Source organism: Stenella coeruleoalba (genome assembly GCF_951394435.1).
Source record: "Stenella coeruleoalba genome assembly, chromosome: 2".
NCBI classification, from domain to species: Eukaryota; Metazoa; Chordata; class Mammalia; order Artiodactyla; family Delphinidae; genus Stenella; species Stenella coeruleoalba.
In genome coordinates, this window is record NC_137147.1 from 43,584,036 (window position 1) to 43,601,469 (window position 17,434).

Genomic DNA, 17,434 nt, shown 5'->3' on the forward strand with positions numbered 1-17,434 from the left:
TTATTTAACACTGTCCATTTCCAACTCGTGGTTTATTGGCCCCGAATTTCTGCGAAGTTACTAGACGAGAGGGCAAAGGAGAAGAGAGAGCTGTCTGCTCCCGGCCGCTGGAAGGGGAAAAGCCCTCCCACGCCCCCAAGGCGCCGAAATCTGCCCGTCTAACAGAACGGGGGAATTTTCAGGGCGATTCAGCTGCCCCTGCCATCTGAGAAGACGTCAGGCTGGAAGGGTTTCCCACGACTCCGGACCCCACTGCAGATAGGTCTCCCGATCTACAATTTTTCACTCACTTTGTGGAGATCACAAGCGCGCGTTCTGGTATTTCTCCACCTCACCCCGCCCCCACTGCCCCCAAGCCCTCCCTCCCGCCCTTTCCCTCCGCCAGCTGCACAACGTCCATTTTTCCCTTTCGTTCTTTGATGCTTTAAACATCACTGTGGTACAACTGGGGGGAAACACTGTACTGTCTTGGGGTAGCAAGGAGGCTCTGGCTCGTGGGATCGGGGTGGATTTGCCCTTCCTTCATCGAAAGCATGGTGACTGGCCCAGAGCTCCCTACCTACGCCGCACGGGCCAGACCTCCTGGGGCATTTCTACCCCCCCTCCCCAATTAAAGGCCTCAGGGCAGTTGTCAAGCATTTTAGTACAGTGGGGGTGGGGTGAGAAAAAGGGTCCGTACTCACCCTCCCCCCAGCCCGGGCCCCCTGAGAGAGTCTTGACTCCTGGGAACGCGACAGCCAACGGGTCTCTTCGGATTGGAGCGCTCGCGGAGGGCCCGGGAGGAGATAGGCAGACCCCGGGCCGCTCGAGGTCTCGCGGGGACCCGGGGCCCAGAGCTCTAGAGACACCTGCGAGGCTGGCCGCGGCCGCCGAGTGTCCAGCCTCAGGCCGAGCCGGAGACAGAGCCCAGCCGGGCTGCCGAGCGCTGGCTGCCTCGTGCGCACTCCCGTAATTCGTTAATTGCTGGAAATCCCAAGGACGGCCACTTTTGATTACACATACAGTATAAGAACCGACAACAAAGCGACGAATTAATTAACCAACTTCATTAACATAGGTCCCCAAATTAAAAGCGGCGAGCTGTTTCTTTGGCCCACTTGCCGTGGCGGCGTGGTTGGAGGGGGGAGGGTGTTCAGGAAGAGATTTTATATTTCTTTTCCGGCTTTGGGAGTTGTGAGGCAGGAACTGCTTTCTGCTCTCCGCCCCCCATTCCCCGCGCACCCCCCCCCCGGCCATTCACACACCCTCAGCCTGTCCACTGGGGCCTGCACCCCACCCCGCCCAATCCGTCTCGGCTTTTCTGGGGACTCAGGTCTGTCGGGCCCCGCTCTCTGTGCCAGGCGGAAAAGTTGGGCTGGGGTTCGCTCTCTCCGGCTCGGTCCCCGGGTGCCGACCCTCTCCAGCCGCTGGGCTCCCAGCCCCCGGCTCGGGCCGCGCGGGCTCGGTTAGTTCCAGGCCCCGCCGCGGCTGGCGTTGGGGTGGCGTTTGTTTTAACGCAGAAACTCTGATTATTTCCAGCGTGGGCCTCCCACGTCCCCTCCCTCCCCGGGTATCCTGCCGACCCCACTCTTACAGCCCCGAATCCTGACCTGGCTCCTGCTGTCTCCGCAACTGGCCCTGGGGTTAGATTCCGGGATTCGTGTTCTTTGCAGGCTGCCTTGGGCTTCTTAAAACTCTAAAAACCCTGCGCGAAAACCAGGAGCCCGGGTCTCTTGCTTGGGGGCCGGGAGACGTTTATAGGGACATAAAGAATGATAGAGACACTGAGTTTTTGAAAATAGTTTGTTCTTGGACTTGGGTATCTGCATCTCTCTTGCCTACACGCCTACGCTTCACTCCCAGGCCTCCTTTCTCTACCCTTCCCGGTCCCCTCAGCGTGGTCTGACCCTGTTTGAGACCGCAGAGTCGTGTTTTTAACCTTCAGTCTCACTAGCTTTCTGTGTCTGTTCTACACACTTACTGCTAGCGTGTAATGTGATAACCAGCTATCTCCCACGCTCACTCTTCTCCAACCTTGACTTAAATATTTTTATCTTCCCATATTAAGGTGTATGGGTTTCCTTTCTCTCCTTCCCTAAAACAAAAGCAAAAACAAAAGAGGGGGTGGGGGGAGAAGAGAGGAAAGGAAGAACAGGAGAAGGAAAGGAGAGGCCTCCCTGTCCATCATTTTAATTATACAATAAGTTCACATGCTCCGGCCCATAATGTATATTTTAAGCACAGCCCAGTGTCTTTCAAGAACATTCTGGTAATGTCGGAGGCCTGGATTTGTTGCCTGCTCGTCCCCCCGTGCAGCAGCGGCCTGTTTTCCTCCCCCTGTTGTGTGTTTTTATTATTTTCCCTCTGGCTTAGATGTGTCAATCATTCTCTCCCTGCCATTGGTTGGAGAGTTTGCGTCAAAAAGTTGCCAGAGAGGCGCTTTCTCAGCAAATCTCCCTGAGAGCGGAACCGACCTCAGCTCCAACTCAGCCTCCACTGTTATTAAAAATAAAAATCGCTAGAGAAGCCCTCCTCACGTCTACTTTGTATGTATCACAGAGGGGCCCATGCGCGTTTCGAACTCGAGCGACTTTCCTTATTTTCTGTTCTTTAGAAAAATATTTTTTGTTGTGTTTGACTTTTCATGGAAGGGTGAAGATTGCAAGGGTTCTAACCCAATACTCTTGATTTCTTTTAGGATAGCTGGCTATTTGGAATTTTGAAGGATAATTTGATTTTTCCCCCCCAACCTCCCATGTGGCTCTAAGGTAAGTGTCTGTCTGTCTTGTCTGTCTGTCTATATCCATATCTACGTGTCCCTCTGTCTACCATCATCCCAGTGCCTCTAACAGACCCACTGATGCACCTTTGAGAACGTGGAGCTCTTCTGAAGGCTGATGTATTTTTTTTCCCTTGCAAATTTTTGAGGTGTAATAACGATCACTGCGAAAAATTTGTGATCTGGAGATAAGGGCGAGTGGGAGAAAGGGAGGGAGCGCGCTCCTGGGGTCGGTGCTTTCGCAAAACGTCGTGGAAACCCTCTGAGTCCGATGTGGGGTATTTTGAAGGGGTGTTGTTTGTGGTTTTGTTTTATGTCAACGCCCATTCTGGGCTTCTCCCTGCTATCTTTGCGCTTTGGACATCACATGTGGTTGGGGTCATTTGGATTGATCCCAAGGACGTTTTCAGAGTCCGAGACAAAAAGATGCAGATGTAGCTAGATGGATGGATGGATGGATGGTGATGATGATGATGTTGTTGTTAATAATAATAATAATTTGGGCGCCTCCGCGCGCCCAAAGCCCGGCTTGCCGGCGGGTCGGCGGCCGCCGCTCAAGCTCCTGCCTGTCCCTAATGAACGTGAGAGGAAACCCGAGAGGATAACCGAGGAGGCGGGGAGCGCCGGCATCTCCTCCGCCCCGGCGCTCGCCGCTCGCTCTCTTCGGCCCCCTCTCCCCCAGCCAAGAGCAGCTCACCAAGGTTCTCGGCCTCTTCCAGAGGGCCTTCAAATCTCCTTTTTCTTTTTGAGCACCACTTCCCCCCACCCAGGGGGGAGAAATCCCGGGAGTGCCATATCCGCCCCCCCCCCAATGGCTGTTGTGTGTTGTGGTCCTAGACCGAGCGAGCGTGGAAGAGTCGTTTTCCAACGTGACTGCCGGGGACGGTTCCGGGCCCGCCCCTCGCAGCCCTCGGCGCGCACCTGGGGCGGGCAGAAGTGGCGGTGAGTGGCCCCAGCTCCGCCCGAGGCCGCACGGAGCCGGGGACTGGAATCCTTCCGGTGGGAAGGCGGCCGCTCGGTTGTTCTCGGACAGGGGCCGCGGTCCGGCCTGCTTGCGCGTTCGCGCGCTCTGCTCCCAGGCTCGGGGACACCCGGGCGGCGCGGGCCGGGTCGCGCCGGGGCAAGCGGGGCGCTGAGGCCCAGCCTCCAATCTCGGTCGGCCCGGGGGAGAACCAGCAGAAGGTCTCAGCCGGCAGGCACCCAGCCTCCGCAATGAGTCGCGCCTCAAACTCCGAAGAAGTCTTCGTGTTGAAGCGTTCAAGTGACTCTTGAGGCCACAGTGTGGTTTCAGGACACACTTTTTGAAACCCAAGTCCCCGTCAGAATCCCGCCGAGTCGGCTTTTTCCTCCTTTACAGACCGAAATGGGGTGCGGGAACAGAAGGCCGAGCCGCGTTGCCTCTTGAGTGGTGGATTGCTTGGGGAGGGGACGGGGAGGTCACTCCTGGAAATTCTCCCTGCATCCCAGAGCTTCGGGGGTCAGGATTTTTCGTGCTCTCCTCAGGACTTCTTCCCGTCACCAAAGTTATTAGCACAAGAGAGGAGTTGAAGAGGAAACTCCTCCCCCCCAAAGGCAGGTAGATACCCAGACCTCTGCTCTCAGAGCTAACACCAGGGCTTTCTCCTCGCCATAATTAATAGTCAAGGCCAACCCTTTTGGCACGTTTCTTCCTCCCTCCCTCATGAGTGGCAGCGTTGTTTGATTCCCTGAGGCCAGAAACTTTCACTCGAGTTCGCTGGAGGGAGGCTCGCGCCGGCTGTTTTCTGCGCTGCCCTTATATCTCCTTTTTCTTTCTCTCTCCTCTTCCTTTTCGTTGTCTTCCGAGCCGCAGGCAGGTCGCCAGTCCGCGTAGTTTTGTTTCCTTTCCATCATGCAGAAAATTAATCAGCCCGGACGAGAAGCAGAGCTGAGCACGGCGTCCTGTAATTAAGGGACGTGTGCCCTTCGGATTATCTCGTTAGTTTATCAAGAAAACATTTATTATAATTAATTCTCGGACGAGGTAATTATTATTGAGCGAGGACACAGCAACTGGTAGATGGGCTCCTTGGAAGATGAAAAAAAAAAAAAAAAAAACAAGGGGGAAGGGAGGAGGGGGGAGGGGAGCGACAGATTGCACGAATTGACCGTTAGATATAAGGCAGCGCGGCCCGGGGCGGGCAAGCGGAGCAGGACCTCGGGCGCCGGGGCTGCGAGGCTGCAGGGCTGCCGGGCAGGGACGCCGGACCAAGTCACTCGCGGCCGGAGGTGTAGGCGCCAAGCGGCTGCGCGGACTCGCCGTGAGACCGCCGCCCGCTCCTTCTAGGTAGGAGTTCTCCAGGGGCCACCTCCTGAGCAGTTGTTTTGAGGCTTGTATTTTTGAAAAGGGATTTCTTTTTCCCCTTCTGGGCTCTGCCTAGAGAGGAAGGGAGAAAGGCTTCCTGGCAGGGCTTTGAAAGTTAGATGGAATTGTCTAAGGCCTCTTCTTTGGAGAGCGCATACCTAGGCTAGCTGTGGCGAACACGTCGTAGTTTTGTTTTGTTCCTTTTTCTTTTAAAGATGTATCCGGTAGTAAATGGAAAACAGTCTATGCCGGGAATTTTGGTCATTTTTCGATGGTAGAGCAAAGGAGCTCCAAGAAGGATCTCTGTCCTGTTGTTTTCTGTTTGTAACTGCTTTTTATGCTGGAATGTGCTACTTTAATGTGTGATGTGTCAGGCATTTCTAATTGGGTGAGAGCTATACATGTAAAAACACTTCCATATTTCTCATGTGCACATCCGATATGATTTCAGTTGTTTCTATAGTAGTTCAGAACTTTCCGACATAGTAAGTTTGCATTAAACGAGAAAGAACTCCAGCTTAGAGGCTATTAAAACCAATACATGACTGTATTTTAAAGCAATATTATTTTCACAGCCTCCAAATAACTATCTTGAAAGGAAAAGATAAAACATCAAGTCTTTGTTGTAGGAGCAACTAAATTAGTTCTACTGGTGAGATAATACAAACTCTGACAAGGGCATTTATAAAATTACATTAAATTAGATCTAAGGGTGGAAAAGCATGATTTTTGTGCTATGAATTTAAATCAGGAAGAAGTTGCAGTAACTGGGTTCCATCTGTGGAGTTTTGTGTCTTGATCTCTTAAGCAATGTAAATATGAAAATCCAGAGTCCTTAAAACTTAGTAGGACCTCTGTAAAAGTAAGAGGGAACTTCTCCTAATCTTGTGTCCGCCATTTTGAAGCAATCTCTCATAGTGTCAAAGTTGCAAAGTAGAGATCCATGCAGGAGAAGTGCCACCTTTTAGGAAAATAAAAGCCAAAATTGCAAGCAGCCAGTCTATAAACATCAATTCTGGATCCTTTTGCTTGGGGGAGTGAGAAATACTCAACAGAATAAAGTAAATAACTTTTCTTTTTCTTCCTTCCTTTTCCCTCTCTGAGCTCTTTTTCTTATAGGATCTTAGGACTCTTGAAGGGTAGGGAGAAATTCTATTAGTTTCACAACTTTGGGGGTTTGTGTATCTACTTTCTTCGAAACTAGAATGTGCAGAAAGGCGCAGAGGAAACTCTGCTGTAGCTGCTGAGCACCCAAATGCCCGAAAATTTGCCTCCTGCAGGATCAGCAGCCTCTACACATCAAAATCAACATGGAAGCAGCTTGCGCCACAAATGTGCACCCTTTCTACTTGCAAATGCGGGAGCCTGTCATTATCTGATTGGTGGGATTCTAACTGTACTTCAGAATTCCTAGCCCACCCTGTGCCAAACTTGAAGACTCTTTTTTGCACTGCGTTTAAATATTTGATGGGTGTCGATAAAAAGTTAAATACTTGTTTGTTTAGCTTTAGTTCTTTAGACACATATAATCAAGTTCTCCAAAACCCTAATAAATCTGTTACTTACCTCGAAATCTAATTACCCAGGCTACTAATTAGGTGAAAATGATTACTGGAAATGACTTCAAATGTGGAATAATAGTGGTTGAGAAGTTTTCTCAAGTTTGCTGTTTCGCAAGTTGGTATTTTAGATGTTAAGTGCACTGACATTTTAGGTTCGCAGCAGTTGAAAGTGGTAAAAAGCTAAGATAATTAAAATCTGCCTTGGAAAGGCAACAGTCTGGGGAGAGGTAGATGTCTTGAATTGTTTCTTTGTTTCTCACCAATGGCCTTTGTTATCTGCATTATTTATTTAGCCAAAGAGTTCTTTGTCTCTGCAAATGGCCCCAATCAAGTTTTGTTTGAGACAATTAGCTAGTGCCAGCCAAGGAGTCCTATGCAAATGTAGGGATAGGAATGCAATGTGTGCATTTGGAGGCGTGGGGTTTTGTTGGGGCGGGGGGAGCGGGAGGCAGATTGTATTGCTTTCTTCGGGTCTTTTTTTTTTTTTTTTTAAAGTTTTGGCTGGGGGTGGGGAGGACAGGTTTATCTGGTCTCTCTGCATCTCCTCTAGTTCTGAGAAGCTGGGGAGGGGAGCGGGGTAGTGGGGGAGGCTTTGCAAGTCCTTTAAAAGCCTCTGCTGTGCATAGCCCGGGCTCTTCTTAAGTTAGTGGTGGAACGTGGAAGAGCTGCGTCCTCCGAAGCGGTAAACCAGCACTTCTGTTTGTTTGTTTGCTTTGCCTTAGCTCCACCACTCCAAACCCACCCACCAGGACTCTGAATCTGTCCACCCCGGGAGAAGCGAGACCTTCCGGCTGGGTCCCCCGGATTTGGGCCGACTTTGCGCCTCCAAACAACCTTAGCATGATGTCTTATCTTAAGCAACCGCCTTACGCAGTCAATGGGCTGAGTCTGACCACTTCGGGCATGGACTTGCTGCACCCCTCGGTGGGCTACCCGGGTAAGTGAGCCCCGCGGCACTGCTGCCCTGCCCTTCCCCACGCCCGGTCCGCGGGGCTGTGACACTCTTTCCCCCGAGCACCGGGGTTGGCGGTGGCGTCGCCCCCGCCCCAGCTCCAGGCGAGGTCTCCACTGGGTTTTCCTTCCGAGAAGCAGCTCAAAGCCACAGGGCATTTACCGGCCGAGGAGAGGACAGGGGCTGGGGGAAAGGGAGTAGGTGGATCTACAACGTAGGAGTGGGGCGAGAAGGCTACTGCCCTTGCCATTTGGGCGAGGGGACCCTGCCTGTACCTCGAAGTCCAATTCCTCGGAAGTGCCCTCTTGGCGAAGTCGGGTTTCTCATCATAAATTCTCCCCGCCAAGCCTGGGGCTTCCCCTCTGACCTCCAGGCCCTTAGCCTCTAATCCTTACAGGTGTGATTTACCCCGGGTGTGAGTGCTTTCCTTTCCGATAAGATCTGTTTTTTAAAATCCTCCTAGAACAAGAAGTATGAAATATGCCCCCATTTGAAAGATGGAGGAACAAAGGCCCCTGGAGTCCTAAAAAGCCTAGATCTCGGGCAGAATCGAGATTTGCCCCATCGGTTCGAGCTGCCGGTCCTCAGGGATCCTTTGACTTCACAGAGTGGGGTTTTTGTGTTGATGGTTTAGGGGTTGATTTTGGAGGGTTCTTGTTTTTTGTCCTCCATTTTTTTTTTTTTTTTTTTTGGTTAGCTTTCGAAGAGACCCTCTGTCCGGAGCCATCTCCGACGTCAGGCGGAGTGGGGCATTCCCTGCAAGGGGCAGTGTCTGCCGGAGGAGCCGAGGCCGGGAGGGGGTGGGGAGGACACGGGTAGGGTCCGGGTTGAGCTGCTGCGAGGACCAGGGGAGTGCTGAGTGTGGGCGTGGCGGGAGTCGGACACCCGCAGAGACCCCTGTGACTGAGAAGCTGCTCCCGCACCCTAAAGGGCCCTGGGCTTCTTGTCCCGCAGCCACCCCTCGGAAACAGCGGCGGGAGAGGACGACGTTCACCCGGGCGCAGCTAGACGTGCTGGAAGCGTTATTTGCGAAGACCCGATACCCAGATATCTTCATGCGGGAGGAGGTGGCGCTGAAAATCAACTTGCCCGAGTCCAGGGTGCAGGTAGGGCAGATGTAGGTAGACACAGCCATCCTTCCTGACCGTGTCACCCCTCTCCCCAGCACTGTATTTGTTGAGGACCCAGGAGAGTTCCAGGTCTTGGAGAGGACCAAAGGAAGGTTTTAAACTAAACGCTCGGCTCCATCGGAAGCCAGTAAACTTTTCTCTTAGGGCCCCTTGAGTGTCTGATTTCTCCTCGTGCCCCTTTTTGTCCCTCCACCCCCACCCAGTCCTATAACCAAGGTTCTTCCGGTCCAGTTGGCAAGGTAAGACTGGTGATTTAGATGCAGTGATAAAGCACAGTCCTAGAACCCTTGGACCCCTGGTGGACAGAAGCCCAGCCTTGGCAGATTTCAAGGATAGTCACATAATATTTTAGTTCTTCCCTTCCCCCGTTGGAAATCCCCCCTCCCATTCTCATCTACTTTTAGGGATAAAAGAAGCTTAGCTCCTGCATAGTTCCAGTATTTTTACAGATGAAGAAATAGAGTAAATGACTTGCTCAAGGTCACATGTCAGTTTGGTGGTAGAAGAAGAAATTACACAGTAAGAGTGTTTTCTTTGACTTCTTAGGGATGGAACAGAACATGCTAGATCTGAGCCATTCAGCAGATAAAATATCAACATGGTATCCCAATGATACCTTCCCCCCTCCCCTTACTCCCCCTTAACTTGACCTTAAGCTGGAGAGGAAAGTAAACTCCCAACTCTTCTGGAATGCAAGTCCCATACAGATTTCTCTGGAAAGAATGTTTAGCACCTAAACCACATGTACACCTGGGACTCCCCTTCAGCTAGGACACATCAGCACGAACTGCAGATCAAAAAGAGCCTTTTTCAAAGTCAGAAGAAATTTTAGCACTTGTGAGGCTTGAACTGAAGTCTTAACTGAAAGAAAACAAATGGCTCTGCATGGTTGGAGGTTTGTGCTCAGCCTTCACGGCATCATTTTTACCACAGTTAAGACACCCATATGGAGAGCTCATTCAAGAGGACAACTAAGGACTTTTGCCCAGAAAATGCCAGTAGCTTCCCTGACAAGCCCCCCCTCACACACCAAACACAGCACCTTCATTGCAGAACATGAAGAAGGCTGGTAAAGAGAATTTTCAAAGTCACACACAGAGGCAAAGTTGACAAGCCAATGAACATAATACAGTAAACAATCTGTGTGTCAAGTGGCACTACCCTGAAGGCTCAGACTTGAGCCTAGGAGAGAAGTCTGTCTTTGAGCTCAAAGCAGAGTATATACGAGTCACTCCACTTACCATAAAGAAGGTTTTGGCAAATAGTAGCTTTCAGACCTTCTTCCTCAACAGGATCATTTCTCCTGGGGGCTTTCTTCTGTGAGTCTTTCTAGAAGAGACAAAAAGTAGAGTGATGGAACCAACCTACATATTAGTAGTTGCTACCTGGAAGATGGACTGTAAACTGTTTGAATTTAGGCTGTTCTTGCTGGCATATAACAACAGATCGTTTTCCCTCATTTCTCGTATGTTCCCATCCAAAAGACATAGAATAGATATGTTCTATTCCATTGTGAGAGTGTTCCAAAATGCAGCTGGATCTTATGTGTATGTGTGTATTTGGGGTGAAATGAGAGATAGGAAAGTGAGGGGGAGAATTTTTAGTCATGATTTGGGCGATTATCTTAAATTTTACTGTTCTGAGCTGGGAGTAAAGCAGGGTCAAAAGCTTTTAGATAGAGCCTCCCCAACTTTCTTATAATTCCAGGAACATATATGAGAGTTTCACTGGTAGGAGAGATTGTCTGCTCAGCTCATCTGTCCATCTAGGACAGATTTATAATCTGGGAGCCACTCTTTTCCTTAAGGAGTCACTGAAACCATGTTAAAGAAGTTTCTTTCCCTTTCAAGGTGTGGTTTAAGAATCGAAGAGCTAAGTGCCGCCAACAGCAGCAGCAACAGCAGAATGGAGGTCAAAACAAAGTGAGACCTGCCAAAAAGAAGACGTCTCCTGCTCGGGAAGTGAGTTCAGAGAGTGGAACAAGTGGCCAATTCACTCCCCCCTCTAGCACCTCAGTCCCAGCCATTTCCAGCAGCAGTGCTCCTGTGTCTATCTGGAGCCCAGCTTCCATCTCCCCACTGTCAGATCCCTTGTCCACCTCCTCTTCCTGCATGCAGAGGTCCTATCCCATGACCTATACTCAGGCTTCAGGTTATAGTCAAGGATATGCTGGCTCAACTTCCTACTTTGGGGGCATGGACTGTGGATCTTATTTGACCCCTATGCATCACCAGCTTCCTGGACCAGGGACCACACTCAGTCCCATGGGTACCAATGCAGTCACCAGCCATCTCAATCAGTCCCCAGCTTCTCTTTCCACCCAGGGATATGGAGCTTCAAGCTTGGGTTTTAACTCGACCACTGATTGCTTGGATTATAAGGACCAAACTGCCTCCTGGAAGCTTAACTTCAATGCTGACTGCTTGGATTATAAAGATCAGACATCTTCGTGGAAATTCCAGGTTTTGTGAGGACCTGCAGAACCTCTTTTTGTGGGTGATTTTTAAATATACTGAGCTGGACATTCCAGTTTTAGCCAGGCATTGGTTAAAAGAGTTAGATGGTATGATGCTCAGACTCATCTTCTGATCAATGTCCCGAGAGGCACAGAAGGAGAAATGAAAGGCCTTAGAGGGGCCTGCCAACCAGCTACCTGAAATGGACAAACCATCTGATACTTAAGATCCTATCATAGTTTTAGATCATTGGTTTTACTGATTTGCAAAGTGATCGAAAGCATTCTAGCCACGTGCAACCAAATACCACCAAAAATAAACAAACAAAACTAAATTGTGAGGGAAAGGAGGGAAGGACATAGCCTTCTTAAGCAGAGGTGTTCCAATGTCGTAGCCAATTCTTGGTTGAATCTTAGGAATGGACAGTGTCTCGAGCTCACTCACGTTTCATGACCAACTGGTAGTTGGCACTGAAAAACTTTTCAGGGCTGTGTGAATTGTGCGACTGATTGTCCTAGATGCACTACTTTATTTAAAAAATAATGTTCATAAGGAGTCAATATGTAGTTTAAGAGACAATCAGTGTGTGTCTTATATAAATGGTACATCTGTGGTTTTTAATCTGTGCTAGACTTCAAAACTGTGATCTGCTGTTATTGTATGCAAACTTGAACTCCACCTCTGCAGGGGTTCTTCTGTGATTAAATAGGTTATAATTATAAGTAAATTCAGAGCAACTGAGTACTTATCTAAAAAGATTACCTTTGGCTGGAGGTGAGCTGCACTGAAACTTTACAACAAAATGTCTCTGGACAAGGAGAGTGAGAGGAGAGAAACAAAAGGACACTAACTCATCTGTAATTTGCTGTTGGTAAGCCTAGCAGTAAAGAGACATTGGTCAATTGCTCTGACCCTGATGAATTTATAAACTGAGATCATCGTTGTTTATGCTTGCAGATGTTAACTGGAAAAGTTATATACGCAGAAACCTTTCTTCCTGGATTTGGCAAATATGTATAATTATATTAAAATGGTTCTAGCACAGCATTGGGTCCAGTTTAATTTTATACCACCATTTATGAACGAGAAGCCCACATTCAGCCACTCCTTCCCAGAACGTGTTTTTCTTCGGTCAGAGAGGGAATTAGCAAACTTTATTTTTAAAAAATGTTGAGGGGGGCCTCATCTATGAATGAACAAGATATGAATGACCGGTATGTCAACTTTTTGTGACTTTCATTAGTACTGCTCCGAAATTGAGTATAGAGAGCCTAATAATCAAAAGCTCTCCTTGCTTTTCCCTCCCTACCAGATAACCCTAACAATTTCTTAGGCACTTTACTAGCATGTCTTAACACAGATCAATTTTTTAAGCGAGAAGGGGCGAACTGTAGTACCTCAGAGAAAATGTGAATGACAAGAATTCCTTGTTTCTATTCTCTTATTTGTTTAAGGGTTTTTTTTTTAAACTTCCAAAAATATATGAGGTAAACATGAGAGGGAATGTAATCAGAATCTGAAAGCAATTCAGGCAGAAATGATTTCTGAACAAAAGAGTTTCAGAAAAGTTTTAAAACCTATAATTTCAGTAGTTGAACATAAGGCACCCTGGTCAGGTTTTTTTTGTTGTTTTTTTGTTTTTTTTAGAAAGCGCTGAGGGGAAAAAAAAAATAGGTCTCTTCTCAGTTGTACCTGCATTTTGTAAACCAATCACCAGAAAAGACAAAATGGGCCAATGATTATGGTGCTTCTCAGGTAAAAGCAATATTTAATTTCATTTTAAACTCCTTATGCTCTTAAGTCTGACCAAAATTAAGCGATTCTTGATTGTAACTTTTGAAATGAATGTTAGCAGTTGCAACCATTTTGTCTTCTGGCTGATTTCCCCCTCCCTGGCTGCTGCACAGGCTGTCTTGAGCCCTACATGAGATCTTGTCTAATAATTGTTTTTGTTTTGCTGCTAAAGGAAATGAGGAAATGGAATAGTTTACAGTCAACAACTGAGGCACAACTTGATGGCAAGATTTTCTAGTACCTACTGATAATATTCACCCTACCGTAGTTTACAACTGGAATGAGATTGGGGCTGGGGGTGGAGGGTTTAGAGAGAGTTAGAGAAGGAACGTACATGAATCTTTGCTTTATAGCTGTCCAGATACTGGGTCTCATGCAAGGAAAACAGATCCTCAATAATTTCTCACACGGCCTTCAGTTTTCAGGATGCCCCACAAAGGAACAGGAAAGATTACCCTCTCTGTAAAAACAATAACAACAACCACAAACAGCGGACTACTCAGCAAATCGCGCGGTTAGGTTTCTCTCCCCGTACTTTAAAAAAGGAGGACGTCAGAAAAAGGCGCCAAGCCCCCTCTGAAACTAATTTTTCCACCCCCTTTGCACAACTTCGTTTAACAGACCACGGAGTTGAATCCCTTTGAATTGACGGCGAAGTAGAAATGAATTCCCCCTGACCGCAGGCAACGGAGGGAGGGCAAGGGAGGCGGGGAGCTAGCGCGGGCTCCCACGTCCAGAGAGTTCCGGTCACCGCGCCCTGCCAAGACCCGGCTTTATGAAGTTTAGTCCAATAATCGTCATTACTTGGTACTGAAATGACGCCACCCTCCAAAGGCGTCGGGGAGCGATTTCAACTGCTTGCTGGCGATCAACAAAGACTTGAATGTTGATGTAACCTTCGTTTTGAGGGGTGCAGGTGAGGGTGGGGTAGTTTGCTTTACAGAGCTCTGTTGTCCCAAACCTTTATCTTTCCCACAAAGATTCTGGGCCCTTTGTATTTCACCTCGGGAGTGTTTCGTCCCTTCACAGATAAGAAGAGAAATCCAATCAAGTCAATTAAGTTCCGGCTTTCGAAACCTCGGAGTTTGAGATCATGGTCAGTTTCCTCAACTCCTCTCCCACTCGCTTCCCTCTAATCTCACCCTTCCTGCGGCTCTCCACTCCCTCAGCCCCGGAGGCCCCGGGCGGCACTGCGAGGACGTGGCGCCCGGGAACAGCCTGTGCTCCCCGCCGAATCCACGGCGGGCTTTCAGAGCTGTGTTTTCTAAATCTCGACTGCCCGATCGGAGCTAGCCGGGAACGGCACTCCCATCTCTGCCCCGGGGGGCCCGAGGCCCAAGTGGCTCTCTAGCTGGCGCCGCCTTCTGGGCTCCACTCGGCCCTGCGGGCCGGGAAGGGGCGGCCTTGAGGCGCTCGTCCGCCAGCTTCCCCTCTCTCTGGTCCGGCTCCGGCTCTGGTCGGAACCTCGGCTGAGCCGCAGCCCCCATCACGGCCCGGTCCTCAGTCTCCCTCGCGGGCTCCGGGCGCTGTGGGCCCCGGCGAGGCCCGCGCGCCGCCAGCCCAGGGAGGAGCACGGCCTCCTCGAGCCCTGAAGTCAGGCTTCGGCGTCAGCCGTGGTCCTGGGCACCCGTGGCCGGATGACTTCACGGCCTGGCCGAGTTCGGGGGCCGGGCTGGCTCCAGGTGCGCGTGCGTGCCCCGGCCAGGAGGCGAACGCCCTGAGCTGGAGGGAAGGGAAGCCGAGACCGAAGGAGAGGATGGCGACGTGGCCCTGCCGGGCCCGGGAGAGGGGGCCGGGGGAGAGATGCGGGCCCGACGGGGCCCGCGGCCTCTTGCCTTCCTCTCTCCCCGGGAGGAAGCGCCGCAGACGGCTGGGTGTCATACTGGCGGTAAAGGGCGAGCCCGCCGCCGCCGCCACAGCGGGAACTCCCGCCGCGCCTTTGGCCTCCGGTGTCCGGCGAAGACGTGGCGCCGACGAGGGGGTCCAGCTGGGCCTGCCTTGGGCCCCAGGAATCCTCCAGGGAAGTCTGGGGCTTCTGCTAGTAGGGCTGGGGGAGCTGTGCTCGGTGTTCTGCCCTCCCTGGGGCTCCTGGGCTCTGAGCTGAGCCTTTCAGGGGGGGAGCCTGCGGGACTCTGTTACCCTTGGCTCATCCCTTTTCTCCGACGCCTCTAGATTTCGTCTTTAAACTGGGTGCCCTGACTTTTCCTTTTCAGAACCGGCGCAGCACTCAACCGCCCTGAAGGCCAGAGGCCAGTTCTGGAAGGGGAAGGCCGTGCCTTTGGAGTCCCGGACAGCGCCGGGCGGCCCGTTCCGGTTACCTGCAGGGCAGGGCCGCAGTCCTGCGCCCGCCTCCACTTAACCAGAGGGCGCTCGGGCGGCCAGTCCCGGCGCGCTCACCACATGTTTGAACCCGCGTCTAACACTAGCTGAAAACCTCGCTGTTGTTACCCGGACAAAGCTGTAACCCAAAACCAGGAGTGCCAGTGTGAGGTGGTGGTTTATTGATACACAGACGTGTTTTAATCATACAAAAGAGAAACACAAAGGAGTCGGGCAGGAGACAGGCGCATCCCACACAAATGGAAGCTGACGTCTTAGAAAACGACCAAAATGCGAAGATGCAGGGTCGGGTTCTGCCATGACCTCTGCCTTCTTCACGCCTTCCTTCAAAACCTTATCTCTTTCCCTTTCGTACCACAAAAGGGTTCACGCCCCATTTACGCATCTGCATGCCCAGATCTGCGACCAGTGTCTTGAACACTTCTTTTCCTCTTCTCAACGGCCAGAACCCTGTAAGCGCAGCGTGCCCTGATAAAACCTGATCCCCCAGTCGCTCCATTTCTGCCCTTGGGTTAGCATGATACAAAAAACGGGGAGCCCCTGGCACTTTCCCCTGGGATGAAGAGAGCAAAACTCCAAACAAAACCCACCCCGATGTTTTTCCGTATTAGGCTCTGAAACTGCACAGATTATGGGATTTGTCTCGGACAGAATTAACATTACATGTGAACGGTAGTGCTTCGTATATTGAGACACATTGTATACGATTGCTTGGAGCATCTCTTCTAAACTGCCTGTTAATAGCAACATGAGACCTTAAAATAATAAGTGGTTTTTCGGTTTTAACCTGATTAAAACGAAATTTAGACTCTGTAAAGGGCAGTTTTTCTGGTGGAAGCAGTTCGAAGGAAAGGGAACCCATCACGGGGGCTGGAGGAAGCTTTTGTATGGAGAAATGGCTGGAGAGGAGAAGTAAGCAGGCATGCGTTTGAAAGGCCTTCTACTATGCAGCAGTCCCCACAAGCACGGAAGGTGCCCCCAGCTCTAAAGAGAATTAGCTAGACTTCCTCTCTTGCAAGCAGTGTGTTTTATATTTAAAAACCAACCTGCTGTCGACTGTAAAAAACAATAAGCAAATTCAAATAAAGGAGCCCTACCAAGTCCAACCCATTTGGTCAAAGATAATAACTGCAGGTACCAGAGAGGTCAGGCTATCACTAGGGGGAGGGTTGGCTTCGAATTTTGTTTTTCTCCTAAAGGGAAAGTCGAACAGCGTGAGGTCTGTGACTCACTTTTATTCCTTAATCTTCCCCATCCTTTACCTTCAATTATCAGAGGAAGGAAACATGGTATTGGGGGGCTGGGGGGGGGGGAACACAACAACAAAGGGGGAAAAAAAAAAGAATCCCGTAGCAAATATAATGGTAAGTGGCCAAAGTTTGAATTGACTTCTGTTTCAGCACCACAGGGGGAAAAAAAAAGCTATCCAAGAATCAGATGGAATCCTGTCACCCTCTCCAGTGTCCTAGACATAGTTTGCCTACTTCGGAGTGGGAAAATGACCTTTTTGGATGAAAGGCTTCTTAGTCTACTTGACATCACTAGAAGACACTTCCAGCAGAGGACTTTAAAAATAAGATGCCAGATTTTAGCAGCTATACTAGTGCCTTTTTCTTTTTTCCCCTTGAACTGCCCATGATGGGACCACCAAATCCCAAATGGTATATCCTGCACCCTGCAGGTCTGCTCACCCTCCAACCCAGGTTCCCGCGGTAAAGGCCATAAAACTCCCGTAGAGACAGCTTTTGGGTGGAGTGAAGCCTCTCCTTAGGCCCTGCCTCCAATTGCCCAACTGGAATCTCCAGAGGCCTTAGGCTACACTGAAACCTAAAAACCACTTATAGCAGCCTCCAGTTGTGTTAAAATCTGTTCCTAGAACCAACAGTCACATTTTAGGCTCCTGGGCCATTAATAAAAATCGCCTTAACATTCAAATGGCTCTAAAATGCGTTGATAGCGGATTACTGGGGCCTAATGGACGTCGTGTGTGATAACATGGCCCCTGAGCAGCGACGTTCTGGAGTGGGTGTCCGACCACAGCTACCTGATTATCAGCTTACAGTCAAACCTCTTTTTAGCTGCGATGCTCTTAAGAGGCGTTCTTCCGGACAGCAGAGCG

General features: G+C 50.1%; 1 protein-coding gene across 3 annotated transcripts; it reads left to right on the forward strand.

The window, feature by feature from the left end:
- Positions 1 to 3,649: 3,649 nt before the first annotated feature.
- OTX2 (orthodenticle homeobox 2) lies at positions 3,650 to 12,233 on the forward strand. Of its 3 annotated transcripts, none has more exons than XM_079913426.1 (4): positions 3,650 to 3,700; positions 7,366 to 7,580; positions 8,550 to 8,701; positions 10,576 to 12,233. In XM_079913426.1, the coding sequence occupies exons 2-4, from the start codon at positions 7,484 to 7,486 to the stop codon at positions 11,194 to 11,196; spliced, it is 870 nt and encodes a 289-aa protein (XP_079769552.1). In that variant the 5' UTR covers positions 3,650 to 3,700; positions 7,366 to 7,483; the 3' UTR covers positions 11,197 to 12,233. The 3 variants fall into 3 exon arrangements, with proteins under 3 accessions (XP_079769552.1, XP_079769553.1, XP_079769554.1); XM_079913427.1 differs by lacking the exon at positions 3,650 to 3,700 and adding an exon at positions 4,647 to 5,063 and having other exon boundaries at positions 7,393 to 7,580; XM_079913428.1 differs by lacking the exon at positions 3,650 to 3,700 and adding an exon at positions 4,885 to 5,063.
- Positions 12,234 to 17,434: the final 5,201 nt, after the last annotated feature.